This window comes from Prinia subflava, chromosome 11, assembly GCF_021018805.1.
Source record: "Prinia subflava isolate CZ2003 ecotype Zambia chromosome 11, Cam_Psub_1.2, whole genome shotgun sequence".
Lineage (NCBI taxonomy): Eukaryota > Metazoa > Chordata > Aves > Passeriformes > Cisticolidae > Prinia > Prinia subflava.
In genome coordinates this window covers 24158285-24178762 of record NC_086257.1, presented here as the reverse complement: position 1 = coordinate 24178762, position 20478 = coordinate 24158285, and the positions used below count along the sequence as shown (strand labels likewise).

Below are 20478 nucleotides of genomic sequence, written 5' to 3'. Positions count from 1 at the left end.
TTGCACACCGCAGAGGGATTTGTGCATTATTGAGTTTGGGCTGCTTTGAGACAATTCAGTGACGGGACCGTGGGCTGTGGGAGGTGTCCCTGTCCACGCAGGGGGAATGGGATGAGACTGAGCAGAACCACTCTGGGATCTCTGGAAACGCCTCAGCGTCCGCAGGGGAGCACGCATTGTCCACAAAAAACAAAGTTTGATGGGACCAAACAGAGCAGACAGGGGTCTCTTCCTCTGTTCCGGAGCCGCTCCTGGGGCATTTGCAGGTATGAAAGGCAGTTCCCGGGGAATAATTTTATATCAAGAATATATTTTAACAGCGTGTTCCAAACGCGTCCTGCCCATCCCAACCTCGGGTTCCCCTTTCCTCCACTTCAGCCCCCCGGGCCAATTCCTCGTAATTCCCGGACTCCTGGGCTGCGTCCCGCTCCGTGGTTTGGGTGAAACCCGCCCCTTTCGGGCCGCCGCCGGAGAATTCCGTGTCCGCACACCGGGAATCCGCACGGCCGGGTCAGCACCGCCCCCGGCAGGACCCCGGGAGGGGACCGGCCCCAGGGCGCTCCGGGATGGGCTCGGTGGGAGCCTCCCCACCCTCATTCCGCCTCAGGGCTCCCGCCCGGCTCCTCCGCTCCCTGAGGGACCCGTGAGGGGCCCGGGGCTCGGTGGGAGCCTCCCCACCCTCATTCCGCCTCAGGGCTCCCGCCCGGCTCCTCCGCTCCCTGGGGAGCCCGTGAGGGGCCCGGGGCTCGGTGGGAGCCTCCCCTCTCTCCGTTCCACCCTTGGGGCTCCCGCCCGGCTCTGCCGCTCGCTGATGGGCCCGTGAGGGGCCCGGGGCTCGGTGGGAGCCTCCCCTCTCTCCGTTCCACCCTTGGGGCTCCCGCCCGATCCCCCCAGCCCCTCACGGGCCCCTCAGCGAGCGGCGGAGCCGGGCGGGACCGCGGCGCCTGCGCCGGGCCCCGGAAGAGGCGGGAGCGACCCGGGGCTGGCCCCGCGATTGGAGCCGGGGCCGGAGCCGCGATTGGAGCCGGGAGCGGGGCCGGGAGCGGGGCCGCAGCCGCAGCCGGGGCCATGCTCAGCGTGCTACGGGCCGGGCTGGCCCCGGGCCGCCCGCGGCACACGCAGGTACCGGCGGCGGCACCGCCCCGCGCCCGCATGAGGGGACGGCGCCCAGGGCGGGGAGAGAGCGGGAGGGACGGAGGGCGGAGGGACAGCCCCGGGCGGGCCGCAGCAGCTGCAGGGAACGAGCAGCTCCGGTCACATGGATGGGACAGGGAGACCGGGAAGGAGCCGTGCAGGGGCCGCGCGGGGAGCGGTGACAGCGCCGAGGTGACCCTGGAAAGTTCACTCGGTTTGAGGTCACCGCTTCGCCACAGATTGGCAGGAAGCCGTAGGGAAGCGGTTTGGCAGCTTAGCCACGGGCACAGTGAATCACAGGATAAATTACGTTGGAAAAGCCCTCCAAGACCATCGAGTCCAAGCTGTGCCCGATGTCTGCCTTGTCCCCAGCCCAGCGCACTGAGTGCCACGTCCAGGAATTCCTTGGATACCTCCAGGGATGGACTCCAGACCTCCTGACCACCCTTTCCATGGAGAAATTCCTCGTGCTGTCCAACCTGAGCCTCCCGGGCGTAGCTTGAGGCCTTTTCCCCCTGTCCCACTCTTGGTATCCTGTGAGCTGTGCTGGATCCACTCCTGGCTGACCCAGTGCCCTTCTCCTGCCTTGCAGCTCCTGGTGGCCTCCTGCAGGCGCTGCTCCTCGGGGGTCCTTCCCAACGAGAGGATCAGGAACATCGGGATCTCGGCTCACATCGACTCCGGCAAGACCACGCTGACGGAGCGGATCCTGTTCTACACGGGCAGGATCGCGCAGATGCACGAGGTTGGGCTGGGCCCCACGGGATCCCCCTGGGCCTTGCTCACCTCCACGCTGTTTTTCTGTGTGAGGGGTGATGCAGCATCACTCCTGCACAGGATTCACAGTGCCATGGAATGGTTTGGGTGGGAAGAGAACTCAAAGTTCACCCATCCCACCCCCTGCCATGGGCAGGGACATTTTCTATAGAGCAGGGTGCTCCAAGCCCTGTCCAGCCTGGCCTTGGGCACTGCCAGGGATGGGATATGAATTCTTAGCAAACTCCTTGAACTAATTATTTTATTTTTCTCCTAAGGTGAAAGGTAAGGATGGAGTTGGAGCCGTGATGGATTCCATGGAGCTGGAGCGACAGCGGGGCATCACCATCCAGTCTGCAGCCACTTACACCATGTGGAAGGACACCAACATCAACATCATCGACACGCCAGGTGAGGGCAGCCGGGAGCACCTGGGGACTGCTGCTCCTCACGGACACGGGGATGTGACAGAACATGGAGTGATGGTTCAGACTGACAAAGGGTCAGATGGGACATTGGGCAGGGATTGTTCCCTGGGAGGGTGGGCAGGCCCTGGCACAGGTGCCCAGAGCAGCTGTGGCTGCCCCTGGATCCCTGGCAGTGCCCAAAGCCAGGCTGGACAGAGCTTGGAGCAGGCTGGGACAATGGGAAGTCTCCCTGCCCATGGCAGGGGTTGGAATGGGCTTTAAGGTCCTTTTCCACCCAAACCATTCCATGACTCTGTGCTCCACCGCTTGAGCTGATGTGACTCAGTGTGATTCCCTTGGCTGTTGCTCCTTTCCAGAGCATTTATCATTTTTATTTGTATTTGTCATGCAGGCCATGTGGACTTCACCATTGAAGTGGAGAGGTCTCTGAGGGTGCTGGATGGAGCCATCCTGGTTCTCTGTGCTGTGGGAGGGGTCCAGTGCCAGACCATCACTGTCAACAGGCAGATGAAGCGTTACAACGTGCCCTTCCTCACCTTCATCAACAAGCTGGACAGGATGGGCTCCAACCCGGCCAGAGCAGTGCAGCAGCTCAGGTTTTGGCATTTACAATGATTCCTGAAATTCCATCCACATGGCAGGTCATTAGGAACAATATTGGAGAGGCTTCTCTTGGGAGCTGCAGTTTGGAGAATTCCTGACTCGAGGTTAAATCCTGATCTGACCCAGGACAAATCTCCATTGTCCCAAAACCCCCAATATTGGTGTCAGCCAAGACTTGAAGTGACCAAGGGCTGGGGTTTGATGTTTATTTTCTTGATGGAACTGTATCAGGACCCACTTTGAAAGCAGCCTCTTAGTTTTCCCTAAATCCTGGTGCTACTGAAATTCCAGCAAGGAGGTGACACGGGCTGCTTTGGATTCCTGGAGATGCTGCTTGCTCCCTAATTTGATCCATGAGATAAACTCATTAATACTCATTAAAGGAGAAGCAACTCCCTTAATCAAGCAATCAGTCTCAAACTGGTTTCCCCTGCTGCCCTTCCTGTGGGAGTTGCTCCCTGGGCCTGGTGGGGTACAAAAGGTGGGATACAAAGCCCTGAACCACGGGGTGGTTTTTATCCATTTTGGCAGATTTGGGCACTCTGCAAAGGACAGAACACAGGGATTTTGTGGGAGGGGGATGCTGCTCAAAGACCATCTGGAGCACACACTTAGAAATTACTTTTTCCTTCAAAAATTCCTGTTTTCCCCTTTTTCAGATCGAAGCTGAAACACAATGCAGCTTTTGTTCAGATTCCAATTGGGCTGGAGGGGAAATTTAAAGGAATTATAGATCTCATTGAAGAAAAAGCCATCTATTTTGATGGGGCACTTGGGTAAGTCCTGGAAATTACTCCTTTTCTAGCTGGAGCTGCTCTTTGCAGGAGGAATTCCTGCAGTTTCTCTTCAGAGATGAAACCCAGCTCTCAGGAAATTTGGGAGTGCTGGGGTGAGGGTCCCCTGCAGCTGTCCCAGGGCCTGCAGGGAGCTCTGGGTGGGGGTGGCAGCAGGGCTTGGTTGCTGTGGAGGGTTGGTGGCCACCCTTCCCTCCTGGAGAAGCAGGAGGCTGCTCCATGCCGGGATCCTGCAGCGTGTGAGGCTCCCTGGGATGGGGAGAAGCTGTGGGTGAGGCTGGGAAGTTTTCCTGCTCCCTGCCAGCTCCTGCCAGGAGTGGGACGCGCTCTCCCACATCCGAAATAACATGCTGATCTTCGCAGGGGATTTTTTCCCTGGATCCACGGGAAGGGGGGATTGTTCCTAGTCAGAGTGGGCAGGCTGGTCCCTGTGGAATTCCTGGGAATCACTGAGTTCCCTGTGTGCAGCCAGACCCTGAGGCTGGAGGAGATCCCGGCTGAGTTCCGGGCGGAGGCTGCGGAGCGGCGCCGGGAGCTGATCGAGTGCGTGGCCAACGCTGATGAGCTGCTGGGGGAGCTCTTCCTGGAGGAGAAGATCCCCACAGCTGCACAGTTAAAGGTACCCTCCTGTGCTGGCTGTTCCCTCGTTCCTCTGTAAATGCATCAGGAATTCTGTTTGTTGGAGTTGTGTCACCTCAGCTAAGCTCCAGCTCCCCCCGGGAGGGCCCATTCCCAATCTGGGTTTGCTTTGCATTGCAGAGAATTCTGGAGAGCAGGGTTTTTGGGAAGCCCTCGTGGTGAGGGGTGTCCAGGGGACTGTGGGAGCAGCTCTTTGCTCCAGGGGTGGAGGAGGCCAGGAAAGGCAGGGAATTGGCTGTGCTGCAGGAGGAGTTCACAGGGATATTTTTCAGCTGGCAATCCGAAGGGCCACGCTGCAGAAATCCTTCACCCCTGTCCTCGTGGGAAGTGCTTTGAAGAACAAAGGGGTGCAGCCACTGCTGGATGCTGTCCTGGAATACCTTCCCAATCCTTCTGAGGTGGAGAACTACGCCCTCCTCAACCAGGGGTGAGTGCAGCCAGCAGCAGTGTCCAGGGGCAGGGCTGTGGAGAGTGTCCCTGCCCATGGCACTGGCTGGGCTTTAAGGCTCCCTTCCCTCCTTTTAAAGCTTTCTTCCCACCCAAACCAGTCTGGGATTCCATGGAATAGTTTCAAAGCAGGAAACATTCCTAACAAGATCCACAATCTTTTGCTATTGGTTATCAAGCAATGCCAGCAGGATTTGGCACAAAGTCCCAAAGTTCCTCTGTCCTGGGATTTTACCACATTCAGTGTTACATTTGGACAATGATTGTCAGATAATTCTTTAGAATTGATGGCAGCCCTTTAAGCCAGGCCTGCCTAGAGGAGGGAGCACATCCCAAGTGTGTAAATAGTGTTTTACTCTTATGGACGTGAATCCCAGAATCCCTGCAGCTGAAAAAGAGCCTCAGGATCGAGTCCAAGCTGTGCCAAATCCTCCTTTTGTCACCAACCCAGAGCACTGAGTGCTACATCCAGGAATTCCTTGGGCACCTGCAGGGATGGGCACTCCAAACCTCCCAGGGCAGCCCTGCCAAGGCCTGACCACCCTTTCCATGGAGAAATTCCTCCTGATTCCAACCTGAGCCTGCCCTGAGGCTGTTCCCTCTCCTCCTGTCCCTGTTCCCTGGGAGCAGAGCCCATAAAGGTTTAGAGGAGACTCCCATGTTGGTTCCTGACCTCACCTCCCTCTCATCCCTGTTTTTAAGGGATTCTCAGGACCAAACCAAGTTCCTGTTGAACTCTGCTCGTGACGATTCCCAGCCTTTCATCGGCCTTGCCTTCAAACTGGAGGTGAGTCTCACTCTGCTCCTTCCACAGGCATGGGGAGAGTCCAGGGGGTGCTACCAAATCTTACCTACAGCAGACTTTTAAATCACTTCACGCTGAAAATCAGTTAATATTTAAATTCAACTGAAATTTAACTTATTTTTTAAAAAATAGCTTCAACCACAAAATCCACAAATGCTGCCAGTTTGGAACTTTGGGGTGGGTTTTGGACCTCAAGTGTTTCCTGGTTTTTTTAGTTAAAACTTGAGCATTTGGGGGATTGTTGGCTTAATTGAAATATTTTCAGGAAAATCCTGTGTTTGGAAACAGTGGGACGTGAGAGAGTCAGAGGAGAAAGTGCAGAGATTGAAACAAATAATTTGTTTGCTACTTAGAGAGCAGCCCTTCAGGATTCTTATGGAATATGGGAAATGGCTGGCCAGATTCCATGGTAATGTTTCTGTTGGGAAGGTTTGGGAGTGAAAAACTGCTTCAGAAAATTCCCAAATTCCACTGTAGAGCCAAGTGAAAGCTGTTTAAAATCTCCCCTTTCCATCTGTAGCGTGGAAACTCGCACCACCCTTGGTCAGTGCAGCTGGTGCTTGGCAGTGGTGCTGCTCCCAGGAGGAGCAGAGCTGATTCTGTGGGCTGTGCTTGCAGGCTGGCAGGTTTGGGCAGCTCACCTACGTCAGGGTGTACCAGGGCATGCTGAGGAAGGCGGATTACATCTACAACACCCGCACCGGCAAGAAGGTCCGCGTGCAGAGACTGGTGAGGATGCACTCGGACAACATGGAGGTGAGTGAATCCCCTGGATAACCTGGGACAGGGACAGGAGTGAGCCCTGGATAACCCAGGACAGGGATAGGGAGGGGAGTGAGCCCTGGATAACCCGGGACAGGGAGGGGAGTGAGCCCTGGATAACCCGGGACAGGGACAGGAGTGAGCCCTGGATAACCCGGGACAGGGAGGGGAGTGAGCCCTGGATAACCCGGGACAGGGAGGGGAGTGAGCCCTGGATAACCCGGGACAGGGAGGGGAGTGAATCCCCTGGATAACCCGGGACAGGGACAGGAGTGAGCCCTGGATAACCCGGGACAGTGACAGGAGTGAGCCCTGGATAACCCAGGACAGGGAGGGGAGTGAGCCCTGGATAACCCGGGACAGGGACAGGGACAGGAGTGAGCCCTGGATAACCCAGGACAGGGACAGGGAGGGGAGTGAGCCCCTGGATAACCCAGGACAGGGACAGGGAGGGGAGTGAGCCCCTGGACAACCCGGGACAGGGACAGGAGTGAGCCCCTGGATAACCCAGGACAGGGACAGGGAGGGGAGTGCAGCCCCTGGATAACCCCAGATGTGAGGGAAAGACAGAATCAATCAGTCCTGGAATGGTTTGGGATGGAGGGACCCTAAGGATGATCCAGCCAGCAGGGCAGGAACACCTCCCACTGTCCCAGGGTGATCCAAGCCCTGTCCAGCCTGGCCTTGGGCACTGCCAGGGATGCAGGGGCAGCTCCTCTTTTCCAGAGTGTCTGACCAGGAACCTTCCTTCCCTCAGGATGTGAACGAGGTCTATGCTGGGGACATCTGTGCCCTGTTTGGGATCGACTGTGCCAGCGGGGACACGTTCACAGACAAAACCAGCACGGACATCTCCATGGTGAGCCCCCTGCCCCGGGCACTGCAGCCCCCAGCCCTGGGCTGTGGTTTGTAACCCTCCCTCTGCCTTGGCACACAGGAGTCCATCCACGTCCCTGACCCCGTCATTTCCGTGGCTATGAAGCCTTCCAACAAGGTAGGAGCCTTTGGATCAACCTCTTCTCCCTGAGTTCCCTCCCTTTGCTGCTCTGTGATTTTATGGAACGGTCTGAGCACTGTTTGGAACTGTTTTATCCCAAATATCCAAAATTTCATCCCTTGGATACTCCAGGGATGAGCTGGATGCTGTCACTCAGCCAGAAACATGAACTTGAAATAAATAATCAACACTTTAATCAAGAGTTATAAATCTTCCATAAAATAACCCCAAAGAGCAGAAATGCTCAGCAGTGCATGGGAAAACTTGAGGCTTTTTCTTGGAATGACTCATGGATGCTGAATAAACCTTGGCTCGTGTTTCAGAATGACCTGGATAAGTTTTCCAAAGGCCTGGGCCGCTTCACCAGGGAAGATCCCACCTTCAGGACCCACTTTGATGAGGAGAGCAAGGAGACCATTGTCTCTGGGATGGGGGAGCTGCACCTGGAAATCTATGCCCAGGTAATCTGGGAATGCACATCCCATGGACTCTGCCTTTCCCATCTCCTCTGCCTCCTCCCTGCTCCTTCCAGCTGCTTAGGGAAAAGTTGAACGTTTAAGTCAACTTTTGAAGGTTCTTTCTCTCCAGTGGTTCCATTCTGAAGGAAAAAAGGAACCTTTTTTCTAAATTTTTAAAAGGAAATTTTGCCTGAAATATTTTTAAGAGGATTTGGTTCAAATCCATAAAAAATGTATTAAACACTACACTTTGCTCTAGCAGCCTCTGCTTATAATAATTAATAATACCTAATTATAATTAATAATGCCTAATTAATTTCTACAGAAAAATCCTCCGTTCCTCTGGTTTTAAATGTATCATTCCCTAATAAAAGCTGGTACAGGGAGAAAGGAGTAGTTCCAGGGATTTGTTTCATTCCAGATGATGTCTGTACTTTAATCTTAACACAAAAGATGCATCTTAAATATTGACAGAACGAAGAAAAAGTGATTTTTGCCTTGAAAAGCTTGAATTTTAATAGCACAATTAATAGTGTTTCCTTTTCCTGCATCTGAAGGTGCAGGTTGTAAAGAAGTTGATAGGAAATAATTAGTTAATTTAAAAAAAAAAAAAACGAAAAGCCCCAAAAATCACTGCAACCCCCAATCAAAAAAGTGATGAATCCTGATGAAGTTACTAAATAATTCCCAATGGAATGACCCTAATCACTGTGGGGTTTTTCCTGCAGAGAATGGAGAGGGAATATGGTTGTCCTTGCACCATGGGGAAGCCCAAAGTTGCCTTCAGGGAGAACATCTCCGCCCCCGTGCCGTGAGTATTCCTGCTGGGAATTGGGCCCATGGGTGCAGGGAAAGTTCCTTTGGGAATCCAGGAATGCCAGGAAGGTTCCCTTTGCTGTGCTGTGCCGTGGTTGCTCCCTCTGCTGCTGTCACCTCCCGTGGCAGCTCCGGGCTCAGGCGGTGCCAGCGCGGCACCGGCACACGCGGGCACCGCGCCGGGGCTGCCACAGCACAGTCACCTGCCAGGGCTGCACCTCCTGGGGACACACAGAGAGCACTGTCACCTCCTGGGGACACACAGAGAGCACTGTCACCTCCTGGGGACACACACACAGCACGGTCACCTCCCAGGGCTGCACCTCCTGGGGACACACACACAGCACTGTCACCTCCTGGGGACACACACACAGACACAGCACTGTCACCTCCCAGGGCTGCACCTCCTGGGGACACACAGAGAGCACAGCACTGTCACCTCCCAGAGCTGCACCTCCTGGGGACACACACACAGACACAGCACTGTCACCTCTCAGGGCTGCACCTCCTGGGGACACACAGAGAGCACTGTCACCTCCTGGGGACACACACACAGCACGGTCACCTCCCAGGGCTGCACCTCCTGGGGACACACAGAGAGCACTGTCACCTCCTGGGGACACACACACAGCACAGTCACCTCCCAGGGCTGCACCTCCTGGGGACACACAGAGAGCACTGTCACCTCCTGGGGACACACAGAGAGCACTGTCACCTCCTGGGGACACACAGAGAGCACAGCACTGTCACCTCTCAGGGCTGCACCTCCTGGGGACACACAGAGCACTGTCACCTCCTGGGGACACACACACAGCACGGTCACCTCCCAGGGCTGCACCTCCTGGGGACACACAGAGCACAGTCACCTCCTGGGGACACACAGAGAGCACTGTCACCTCCTGGGGACACACACACAGACACAGCACTGTCACCTCCTGGGGACACATACACAGACACAGCACTGTCACCTCCTGGGGACACACACACAGACACAGCACTGTCACCTCCTGGGGACACATACACAGACACAGCACTGTCACCTCCTGGGGACACACAGAGAGCACTGTCACCTCCTGGGGACACACAGAGCACTGTCACCTCCTGGGGACACACACACAGCACGGTCACCTCCCAGGGCTGCACCTCCTGGGGACACACAGAGCACAGTCACCTCCTGGGGACACACAGAGAGCACTGTCACCTCCTGGGGACACACACACAGACACAGCACTGTCACCTCCTGGGGACACATACACAGACACAGCACTGTCACCTCCTGGGGACACACACACAGACACAGCACTGTCACCTCCTGGGGACACATACACAGACACAGCACTGTCACCTCCTGGGGACACACAGAGAGCAGGGTCACCTCCTAGGGACACACACACACAGAGCACAGCACGGTCACCTCCTGGGGACACACACACAGCACGGTCACCTCCCAGGGCTGCACCTCCTGGGGACACACACACAGCACTGTCACCTCCTGGGGACACACACACAGAGCACAGCACAGTCACCTGCCAGGGCTGCACCTCCTGGGGACACACACACAGAGCACTATCACCTCCTGGGGACACACAGAGAGCACAGCACAGTCACCTCCTGGGGACACACACAGAGCACTGTCACCTCCTGGGGACACACAGAGAGCACAGCACAGTCACCTCCTGGGGACACAGAGAGCACAGCAGTGTCACCTCCTGAGGACACACACACACTGCACGGTCACCTCCTGGGGACACACAGAGCACGGGCAGCAGCCCTGCTCCCCTCCTCCAGCAGCTCCTTGCATGGAAAACCCAGCAGGGAAACCCCAGGGAAGGGGAGGGCAGCGGGTCAGGAGCAGCTGGGAGGGGATCCCTGGGTTGTTGCAATCAAGAGCTGCTCTGCCCAGTTTTCTGTGGTTTTCCTATGAAAACACCTGCTCAGATCCCAAAATTCTGATGGGGAGTAGCACAGGGTGTAAATGCTGTTCTGGGAGCCAATTTTGCTGGGAGTACTGGGATTGCTGAGGTCTCTGTCCTGGGCCATGGAGACATCCAGGATGCTCCAGCTGCCCCTTCCCTTCATCCCTGCCCAGTTTGGCACTGGGATCTCCCGAGGGGGAGCTGGGAGGGACCTGCTGAACCTCAGCTATTCCCAAGAAAACCCCAAAACAGCTGGAAATTGCTGCTGTTCCTGAATGCTGAATTCCTGATCCTGAGAGTGGGGACCCTGAGCTCACCCTGCAGGATCAGATCTGTGTCTGAGCTGGAGCTCACACAGCTGCACTCTTAAAACACCCAAAAAAGGCTTTTTTAGGAACAAAATCATTTACCTGGGACACCATTTCGTGGAGTAGAAGCACGTAGTCAAACTGAAGATCTTCATCAGTTCTTTTCTGGCAAGACAGGATGAAAAGGGCTGAATTTGGGGATTTTCCCACCTCAGAAAAAGTGATTCAGTTCTCTGTGGTTAGCACAAGAATTCCCTGATGGATTTCAGATAAAACTGGCAGCTCCTGATCACAAATGAAGCAGGTGGAGCTCAGGAACTATAACAAAATTAAAAGCTCCTGGTTTGAGTTTCTGTGTTCTCCAAAACTGCACTGGAGACACTGAATGTAAAGCTTTTAACAGCTAATTCCTGCCTTTCAGAGACCAGATCCATCAGGAATTCTTTAGGATGAGAACACCTCATTCTAGAAGGTGTCACTTTAGCCCAAAGAGTCCCAAATAAAATTGCCAAGAGGATAAGGGCACTCCAAAGGCCTTGCAGTGAGTGACAGTCAGGAATTCTGAGTGACAAAATAAGCCCTGGCCTTTGGAATAGACTCTTTTCCTGTGTTTTTCAGGGAAAAAGGAACAAAATTACACAGGAGAGATGGCAGCTGGGTTAGTTAATAGTTGCTTGTCTCCTTTATCCTTAACTTTGTTAGAGAGGGTTGAAAATCTTTAAACTCTTGCTGGTCACAGCCCTGCAGCAGCTGTGAGTTCTCTAAAATGCCATCAGAGGGAGCAAAACATTGACAAATCCTGCTCCCACAAGGAATTCCTGTCTTTCCTTCAGACCCAGAACTTCCTGGGAATTCACTGTCTGTTCAGAGGGGCAAAACTTCCAGAGCTTTCATTTTTCTAAATACTCAATCCTGCTGCTTTTTCTTGGCTCCTGTAGAAAATTGCCTTGAATGTAAAGCTGGTGATCAGGGTTTTAAAGGTTGATGATCAAGTTCAGGGTTATTTATAACTCAGAATCGATTTTCTCTAATGGAACACAGCAAAACTGGGAGGATCTGCAGAATCTTGTTAATTTAATTTATTGTCCTTGCCACAGCTGCTTAGCTCTTGAATACTCTGCAGGGAGAGCCAAGGCCGGGTTGGATGGGAGCACCCTGGGCTGTGGAAGGTGTCCCTGCCCGTGCAGGGGGAATGGGATGAGCTTTAAGGCCCCTCCAGCCCAGCCCAGGCTGGGATTCTGCTCCTGCTGCTAACTCACCACTTGCTTCACGTGTTTCACTTGGGCAAGGTGGAACTTGGTGTTTTCGGTGGAATTCTGCCAGGTCACGTAGCCAGAGGCCGCCCAGGCCAGCAGGTGGATGGGCTCCAGCTCCGGGGGAACATTCCCGTGGCTGTCTGGAACCAAAATAAACCCTGGGTGTTAAAGAGAGCCATTACCAGAACATGATCACCTCACCCGGGCTGCCAAAGTCCCTCCTGTCACACAGCCTTCCACAGGGTTTGCAGGAGCTGCTCCATCACCAGAGTTCTCCTCCCACTTCACACAATCCTGGAATGGTTTGGGTTGGAAGGGACCTCAAATCCCACCCAGTGCCACCCCTGCCATGGCAGGGACACGTCCCACTGTCCCAGGCTGCTCCAGGCTCCCTCCAGCCTGGCCTGGGCACTGCCAGGGTGTTCTCTCCACGTTTTTCCCTTAATGTAAATTGTGGTGTCGAGGGCAGGGGTTGCTGAGGTGAGGGCAGCGTTTGGGGTTGTACATTTGGGTGTTGGATGTGCTGTGCCAGGGCACCCTCAGAGCGGGCAGGAGCAGGGGACAGTGCCAGCTGGATTTCCAGAGCCCTCAGAATCAGCAATAAAGGCAGTGGCTGTGATTGCAGACCCTCAAAAAGAGCAAGCGAAGCAGCAAGGTGAAGGCCTGAGCCCTCCCCAGCCCTGGGTTGTACCTGGGATGTTCTCAGCCACAAGCTCCTTTTCCAGGCTCCTGATCCGATTGTAGAACTCCTTGTCTGCCTCCTCTGTGCTCCTGAGCTCTCCTTGCACTGTCACCTGCACATCTGGAGCAGAGGTTTTGCTGCCCAGGTGGTAGAGAACCTCAGCAGTGCAGGTCACAGTCCTGTCCTGTTGCAGAGTTAATGATGTGCATCATTATGTGATTGAATATGTGTATAACCAGGGGAATTGGCACTCCTGAAAATGGAATTTTTATGTAGCTGCTGTTTTCTCTGAGTCTGGTCCAGAGAGATTTGGGATTATTTAAGACAAGGTTAAATTCCTGGCATTTCTGTGAATGGTTAAGGTGGGATTTGCTTTCTGCAGTGATGCAAGGGCAGTGGTTGGGGTGCAGAATGTCCCTTGTGCTGTTCAGCTGGAGCTGAGTGACACTGAATGTCCTTGTCATCCCTGCAGCGTTGTCTGGTGGTCTAGAGGAAGGTACCACGTGGTCAGTGGGCTCCTTTTGCTTAAAATTCAGCGGTTTTGGGGTCTGATTAGTAGTACAGAACAATCAGGAGCATAATTCAAAATATTAAGTGCTGTGTCCACAGAGTGTGTGGTTAAAGCAGTCTGACTCACTTTGTCCAGGACATCTTCCAGCTCCAGCTCCAGGTAGTACTTGTGCCCAACACCATCAATGTCCTAAAAAAGGGAAAATATTAATAGCACTTAACTTTGGCAAATGTTGAATGGCTGCATCCTGGACAAAATCAGAATCCCAGGATGGTTTGGGTTGGAAGGGACCTTAAATAAATCCCATCCAGTGCCATCCCCTGCCATGGGCAGGGACACTTCTCACTACTCCAGGTTGCTCCAGGTCCCATCCAAGCTGGCCTTGGGCACTTCCAGGGATGGGCACTCTGTGCCAGGGCCTCTCCACCTCATTTCTATCCTTGGAACACCCCTGAATTACCAATTTTGGGCTCCTGCGTGCTTCTATCCAAGAATTTGCTGCTTGGTTATAAATACCTAAAAGCCTTCAGCGCTTCCTTCTATTAACTCCTTTTTGCAGCTTATGATGGATTGCACCATGCCCTGTGTTTTTCTGGCTATACAGAAGGCAGCAGCTGGGGTTTGCTGTGCCCTTGTTTTGGGAGGGGGTTTGCCGTGTGCTGGGTTTGCAGTGCCAGGTTTGCAGTGCCAGGTTTGCTGTGCCCCTGCAGTGCCAGGTGTCCCTACAAACCCAGGGCAGGGCTGAGCCGTGTCCTGGCAGCCACGGGAGCACCCAGCACCCTCCTCCTCTTCCTCCTCCTCCTCCTCGGGAGGTTCCTCCTGGCGCGGTGCCCGGGGCAGGCTCCCTGGGCGGAGCTGTCCCCGCAGGTGGCCGGGTTCACGTCGTGGTGACACCGAGCTCTGCCGAGGCACGGGCGGTGTCACCCCCGGTGACACAACCGCAGAGCAGCTGCGGCTGGAAGGGACCTGTGGCCACCATCGGCCCAGGCGGGGTCACCTGGAGCGGGGACACCGGGACACCCAGAGCGGGACACCCCACCCGTCCAGGGCTGGCCCTGTGCTCTGCCCGCTCCAAGGGAACAGGGCGGTGCCGGTGGCAGCTCCCGTGCCGGTTCCCCGTTCCCGGTTCCCCGTTCCCGGTTCCCCGTTCCCGTTCCCGGTTCCCCATTCCCGGTCCCCCCGCTCACCTGGCGCCGGGCGCGCCGCAGCTCCCGCAGCTGCAGCCCCCGCCCGGGGCCGCCCCGCAGGTACCGCAGGTACCCCACGGCCACGGCCGCGGCCCTGGCGGCGGGGAAGTGGCTCGGAGGCAGCTCCACGGCCCGGGCGGCCGGGAAGGGGCTCGTAGGCGGCTCCATGGCCCGGGAGCCGCTTCCTCCTCCCGCAGGAAGCGCCCGGGCGGGGCCGCAGGGCGGGGCGGGCTCCGCGGGACGGGGCGATGCCGGGGAAGCGCATCCCTCCAGCAGCAGGGGATGGTGTTTGAAACGGCCTGAAGCGGGGTACTGGGAATAAATCCTACCCCGGGAGGGTGGGGAGGCCATGGCACAGGTTTTTCAGGAATTTGGCCGCCCTATCCCTAGAAGTGTCCAGGTTGGATGGTGCTGTGAGCAACCTCAGACAGCAGAAAGTGTCCCTGCCATGAAATTTTAAATTTAAATTCCCTTCCCGCCCGAACCAGGCTGTGGTTGTGTGAAATGCAGAATGGGAGTGTTCTCACAGAAGGCTGTGCTGAGTGTCACCAGTGACGCGGTGTCTGGGGGGCTGTTGGGGTTTAGGTTTGAGTTCACCCACAAGAAGCAGTCGGGAGGAGCGGGCCAGTACGGCAAAGTCATCGGAGTGCTGGAGCCCCTGGAGCCAGAGGACTTCACCAAGCTGGAATTTGAGGACAGAACCATCGGCACAAATATTCCCAAGCAGTTTGTGCCCGCTGTGGAAAAGGTACAGACCTTTCCCTGTGACACAGAAAATCCTGATTCCTGTTTTCCTGCAGTACCACCCACATTTGCTGTGCCTGCCTTGCCCCAGCAGAGGAGGCTTTTCCCACTGCTCCAGTGGCAGCAGGATCACAGTTGTGTGTTTTCACTTCGTGTCTTGCATTCCTGGGGTTTCCAGTTAATTCAGGAGCTGCTGTTTCCTTTGGTGGTGCTGGCTCTGTTTCCCTTGTGAGAGCCTCCTGCTCAAGCTGCTTTTTCCTGGCCTCTTCTGCTTCTGGTTGTGGCCCCACAATTCTCCTCCCAACCCCAAAATATGTAACTTCTGTGACTTCTCTGAGGCCAGTCATGGAGGAAACTGTAATTAAGCTGCATTTCCTGCCTCAGTTCCCAGATTCTGTTTCTTTATCTCCTCTGTGACTGCCTCGCTGTACGATTTATCACACACAGCTTTAATTAACCTACCAATATCTTGGAATTCCTGTAACAACATACAATTATTTCTTCATTTTTCCATGATGCAACACTTAAAGATTTTTGCCAAATCCCAAAAAAAACCATGGTCTTAAAGGAATCTTGTTCTCCAGGCAAGAGCTCTTTCCACACTGTGCATTCTTTTGGGGTTTGGCCACGGAATCCCTTAAAAAGGCAAATCCTGAGGCCATTTTCCCTTGTTCTGTGACTTTTATTTGTGAAATCAAACCGAGGTGCCAGAGGCTGCAGGTTCCTGTGGTGACTTTGAGGTGTTGTTCCAGGGATTCCGGGAGGCCTGTGAGAAGGGCCTGGTGTCGGGACACCGCATCTCCGGCGTGCGCTTCGTGCTGGAGGACGGCGCCCACCACATGGTGGACTCCAACGAGATCTCCTTCATCAGGGCGGGAGAGGGAGCCCTGAGACAAGGTACAGCCTCCCCCTTCCCTTCCCTTCCCTTCCCTTCCCTTCCCTTCCCTTCCCTTCCCTTCCCTTCCCTTCCCTTCCCTTCCCTTCCCTTCCCTTCCCTTCCCTTCCCTTCCCTTCCCTTCCCTTCCCTTCCCTTCCCTTCCCTTCCCTTCCCTTCCCTTCCCTTCCCCCCAGTTTCATGGAGCAGAATATGTCCAAGAGTTTATAGAATTCCTGAAGGAGACACAGTAATTCCTGTGGCTGTACGAAGGGAATCCTGTTTTCCCTGACTTCAGTACAGCAACACCACCAGCTTCATCCTTACCAGGGAGGAAGAGAACATTTGGTCAAACTGGGCCTTTTTTAGGAAAAATTGCTTTGCTGAAGGAGAGGTTCAACACTGGAAGGGGCAGCCTTGGAAGTGGTGGTGTCCCAGTCCCTGGGGGTGCTTAGACAACCTGTGGATGTGGCATTTCACACAGGGTTTAGTGAGCACAGTGCTGTCAGCCAAAGGCTGGTCCTGATGCTCCTGGAGGTCTTTTCCAGCCTTAATAGTTCTGTGATCACAGCTCCAGGAATGAAAGGCCAGGAGCTGGAATTCCATGTGTGGATCATGTTTTTTTCCCTGGCATTAACCATAAATCATTTGCTGCTGTATGGGAGTGTCTTGGTTTAGGAAGACAGGTGTCTGCCAGGGAAAGCTGGAGCTTCCCTTGGAATGGAGAATGTAAAACTCCTCCCTCCAAATTATTGTAATTTTGCAATTAAGGGGCTTTCAGGCATATAGATATGGGAATAGGAGTAACAGTTCTTTACTAGGAATATTAAAAATACAAATGTAGTAGTAAAAAAAAGGCAAACAAAAAAATCCTAGAAACACTGACAGACTCAGAACACAACTGACACCCTGTTGGTCAGGGTGTTGGGGCAGTCCAGATAAATCCTTCAGTGACAGATGTGGTTCTGTTGGAGCAGAGATGATCCTGTAGGAGGGGTCCAGTGGTGGTGAGATGGGCCCAGCCTTCCTCTGGGAATGCAGAGCACACAGGCTGTGCTGGGCTCTGAATGCCAGGGTTTATCCAGGGGGGAATGCAGTGCACACAGGCTGTGCTGGGCTCTGAATGCCAGGGTTTATCCAGGTGGGAATGCAGTTGCACACAGGCTGTGCTGGGTTCTGAATCCCAGGGTTTATCCAGGTGGGAATGCAGTGCACACAGGCTGTGCTGGGCTCTGAATGCCAGGGTTTATCCATTGGGAATGCAGTGCACACAGGCTGTGCTGGGCTCTGAATGCCAGGGTTTATCCAGGTGGGAATGCAGTGCACACAGGCTGTGCTGGGCTCTGAATGCCAGGGTTTATCCAGGTGGGAATGCAGTGCACACAGGCTGTGCTGGGCTCTGAATGCCAGGGTTTATCCAGGTGGGAATGCAGTGCACACAGGCTGTGCTGGGCTCTGAATGCCAGGGTTTATCCAGGTGGGAATGCAGAGCACACAGGCTGTGCTGGGCTCTGAATGCCAGGGTTTATCCAGGTGGGAATGCAGAGCACACAGGCTGTGCTGGGCTCTGAATCCCAGGGTTTATCCAGGTGGGAATGCAGAGCACACAGGCTGTGCTGGGCTCTGAATCCCAGGGTTTATCCAGGTGGGAATGCTGGGCTCCTCCCCTGGGTGCAGCATCTCCCATGGATGATGGAATTGTATCAGCCCTGCAGGGAGCCTCGATGGCCCATGGACAGCAGAGATCCCTGGAGGGGTGAGGGGTGGGTTATAGAAGAGATCACAAAGCCCCTCCCCAGCGGGTTTCAACAGACGGCAAACAGAACACACACTTCTGCTTACACATTCAATCCAGGGCAGGGAGCACTTCCCTCACCCCAGCCTCACCTCTGGGTTCTTTGTCCCGTTCCTCCCCAGCCATGGAGAACGCTGCCGTGCGCATCCTGGAGCCCATCATGGCCGTGGAGGTGCTGGCTCCCACGGAGTTCCAGGGGGCCGTGATAGCCGGGATCAACCGGCGCCACGGCGTCATCACGGGCCAGGACGGCTCCGAGGGCTACTTCACTCTCTATGCTGAGGTCTGTGTGCTCCTCACCCCCCTGCCCTGTCCTTCATCCCCTTGGTTTCCTCAGTTTGGATGGATACAGGTGTAGGTTGAGTCTATTTCAATGTTTCTTCTTTTACCTCCCTCCTAAAAATGCCTGGAAAGGATCACTGGGTGTTTTCCTGCTGGGTGGGAGCTCGGGACAACCACACGCTGTGGCCCTCCTGCTTCCCAAATTATCCTTGCAGGAATGTCTGGAGATACTTCAAGCCTTGCTGGCTGACTCATCTCTGAATTTAGGATATCCCAGTTCTTGGTCCACTCAAACTCTCAGATTTTTGAGGTTTCCTGCTGAAAACACGCTGCAAATATAAACTAATTAAAATAACAGATACGTTACAACAGCAGAGCATTAAATCAGAGCTGTTTACAGACAGCACTGACTCTTTATGTCATAATTGGGATTAATTAGCTGATAGGCCAAAAGTGATGGAAAAAACCTCGTTGTGAGCAAATATGTTTGGATTTTAGGTGCCACTGAACAATATGTTTGGATATGCCACTGAGCTGAGGTCCTGCACAGAGGTGAGTCCTGCTGGTCCTGTTTGCTAAAACGGGTTTGATTCTGTAAATTTGGGCTCACTGGATCATCCTGTCCGTGGCAGCTGCAGCAGGGAATGAGATCAAACCAGAGCTGAGGAATTCCTGGCCAAACAATTCTTCTGTGCCTGAGGAGTTCTGTGTGGGTGGGGTTGTAGAGGATCCCTGGGTGTTCCCTCACAGACAGGAGTCTGTGTGTGCCCAGCAGGGTTGCACGTGGCCCATCCTCACTTTCCTGTCCCAATTCTGCAGGGAAAAGGGGAGTACACCATGGAATACTGCAAATACCAGCCCTGCTCAGCCAGCACTCAGGAGGAAATCATCAACAAATACCTGGAAGCAACAGGGAGACTTCCTGCCAAGAAGGGCAAAGCCAAGAGCTGATGGGATTCCTCTGGAGTGCACTGAACAGTTTGTCCCAGCCTTCTCCAGCAGCTTTTCCAGGCTGTGGAAGCAGAGGCTGGCTGGGTAAGGTGGGCTCCATTTGGACTTGGAATTTTACCATCAACCCTTTCCTCTGGGGCTCAGCAGCACCAGGGGATCACCACGGGATTGCTCACGTGTAAATGCTCCTGTAACAAATAGATGTTAAAACACGGGTGATGATTTGCTTGAGATTGTCTTAATTAATATCTATTAAAATAATCCTATTTTTTACTTGATACATCTTTATTTGGAAATGCCAAACCAGGAAGCTGAGGTAAGAGCTGCTGGATGGGCACAGGGAGTGGGACATCACGTGCTGCTCCAGCTTCCCTCCAGGGAACAGATGGAATTTTGCCCTCCCAGTCCTTTGGAAATGGATTCTGCAAAGTCTCAACCCAGTGGGCAAAGCCATCAGTCAGTGCTTGTCACCAAATCCACTGTCACTGGTGGCACAGGGATGGAGCTCCGTTGCCAAGGACGTTGGGAGGAGCTGCCTCTTCCCAAAGCTGGGAACATGGAATTGCTGTGGCTTGGCAATGTGCATTTAATGGGCTTGGGGTGTGGATCGTTCATGGGCTTGGCTTTTGGCTCTCAGTTAGAAATCCAAACCAAGGATCCCTTTTCCCAGAATCTCACAATCCAGGGGGTGTTAGAAATCCAAACCAAGGATCCCTTTTCCCAGAATCTCACAATCCAGGGGGTGTTAGAAATCCAAACCAAAGATCCCTTTTCCCAGAATCTCACAATCCAGAGGGTGTTAGAAATCCAAACCAAGGATCCCTTTTCCCAGAATCTCACAATCCAGAGGGTGTTTGTTAGAAATCCAAACCAAAGATCCCTTTTCCCAGAATCTCACAATCCAGAGGGTGTTAGAAATCCAAACCAAGGATCCCTTTTCCCAGAATTTCACAATCCAGAGGGTGTTAGAAATCCAAACCAAGGATCCCTTTTCCCAGAATCTCACAATCCAGAGATTTGAGTTGCAGCTGATGTTCAGCTCGGGAATCACTTGACTTTGCTGACTCAAAGCAGAGACAAAACAAAGGGGTTAGGTGAGAAGATATTCCCATAATTCTGTATTTTTAATTATTCCCAGAATGTCCACGTTGAATTTTCTTTCCCCCTTCCTGCCCTGCTCAGCTGAAAAGTGTTTTTGCAGATTCCAGTAAACAGGGAGTGAAGTTCCAGGTCAAACCCAGCGACATTCCTGGCACTGCTGCTTCCCAGACAGCAACAACTCCTCACGGAAGGACTGGAAAATGATTTATGTAACCCTTGGAAAGGCTCTGCC

At 54.1% G+C, this 20478-nt stretch overlaps 2 protein-coding genes across 7 annotated transcripts; one reads left to right on the top strand and one right to left on the bottom strand.

Annotated features, from left to right (window-relative positions):
• Positions 1–969: 969 nt before the first annotated feature.
• On the top strand, positions 970–19416 carry GFM1 (G elongation factor mitochondrial 1). The gene is made up of 18 exons (XM_063408464.1): positions 970–1122; positions 1727–1879; positions 2169–2301; positions 2710–2914; positions 3581–3697; positions 4184–4334; positions 4627–4781; positions 5504–5588; positions 6225–6362; positions 7126–7227; positions 7306–7362; positions 7689–7826; positions 8552–8634; positions 15085–15247; positions 15996–16140; positions 18035–18195; positions 18693–18746; positions 19014–19416. Exons 1-18 carry the CDS (start codon positions 1069–1071, stop codon positions 19143–19145), a joined length of 2226 nt encoding a protein of 741 aa, XP_063264534.1. The 5' UTR covers positions 970–1068; the 3' UTR covers positions 19146–19416.
• Positions 8311–15047, bottom strand: LOC134556174 (latexin-like). Of its 6 annotated transcripts, none has more exons than XM_063408467.1 (7): positions 14500–15044; positions 13439–13501; positions 12811–12985; positions 12123–12259; positions 10966–11028; positions 9079–9096; positions 8311–8887 (listed from the first exon to the last, which is right to left on the bottom strand). In XM_063408467.1, the coding sequence occupies exons 1-7, from the start codon at positions 14848–14850 to the stop codon at positions 8777–8779; spliced, it is 918 nt and encodes a 305-aa protein (XP_063264537.1). In that variant the 5' UTR covers positions 14851–15044; the 3' UTR covers positions 8311–8776. The 6 variants fall into 6 exon arrangements, with proteins under 6 accessions (XP_063264537.1, XP_063264541.1, XP_063264540.1 ...); XM_063408471.1 differs by lacking the exon at positions 9079–9096 and adding an exon at positions 9029–9046 and having other exon boundaries at positions 8311–8842; positions 14500–15043; XM_063408470.1 differs by lacking the exon at positions 9079–9096 and adding an exon at positions 8948–8965 and having other exon boundaries at positions 8311–8842; positions 14500–15043.
• Positions 19417–20478: the final 1062 nt, after the last annotated feature.

What these genes read in the sequence shown, in the direction of transcription:
- GFM1 (XM_063408464.1), top strand. Translation starts at nt 1,069, where the DNA reads ATGCTCAGCGTGCTACGGGCCGGGCTGGCCCCGGGCCGCCCGCGGCAC. An exon ending in TTGTGCCCGCTGTGGAAAAG is followed by an intron (nt 15,248 to 15,995) that starts GTACAGACCTTT and finishes GTGTTGTTCCAG; the next exon opens with GGATTCCGGGAGGCCTGTGA. An exon ending in ACTTCACTCTCTATGCTGAG is followed by an intron (nt 18,196 to 18,692) that starts GTCTGTGTGCTC and finishes TTTGGATTTTAG; the next exon opens with GTGCCACTGAACAATATGTT.
- LOC134556174 (XM_063408466.1), bottom strand. Translation starts at nt 14,850, where the DNA reads ATGGCCTCCCCACCCTCCCGGGGTAGGATTTATTCCCAGTACCCCGCT. An exon ending in TGTGGCTGAGAACATCCCAG is followed by an intron (nt 12,260 to 12,810) that starts GTACAACCCAGG and finishes TTTTGGTTCCAG; the next exon opens with ACAGCCACGGGAATGTTCCC. An exon ending in TCCACGAAATGGTGTCCCAG is followed by an intron (nt 9,844 to 10,965) that starts GTAAATGATTTT and finishes GTGTGTCCCCAG; the next exon opens with GAGGTGACAGTGCTCTCTGT.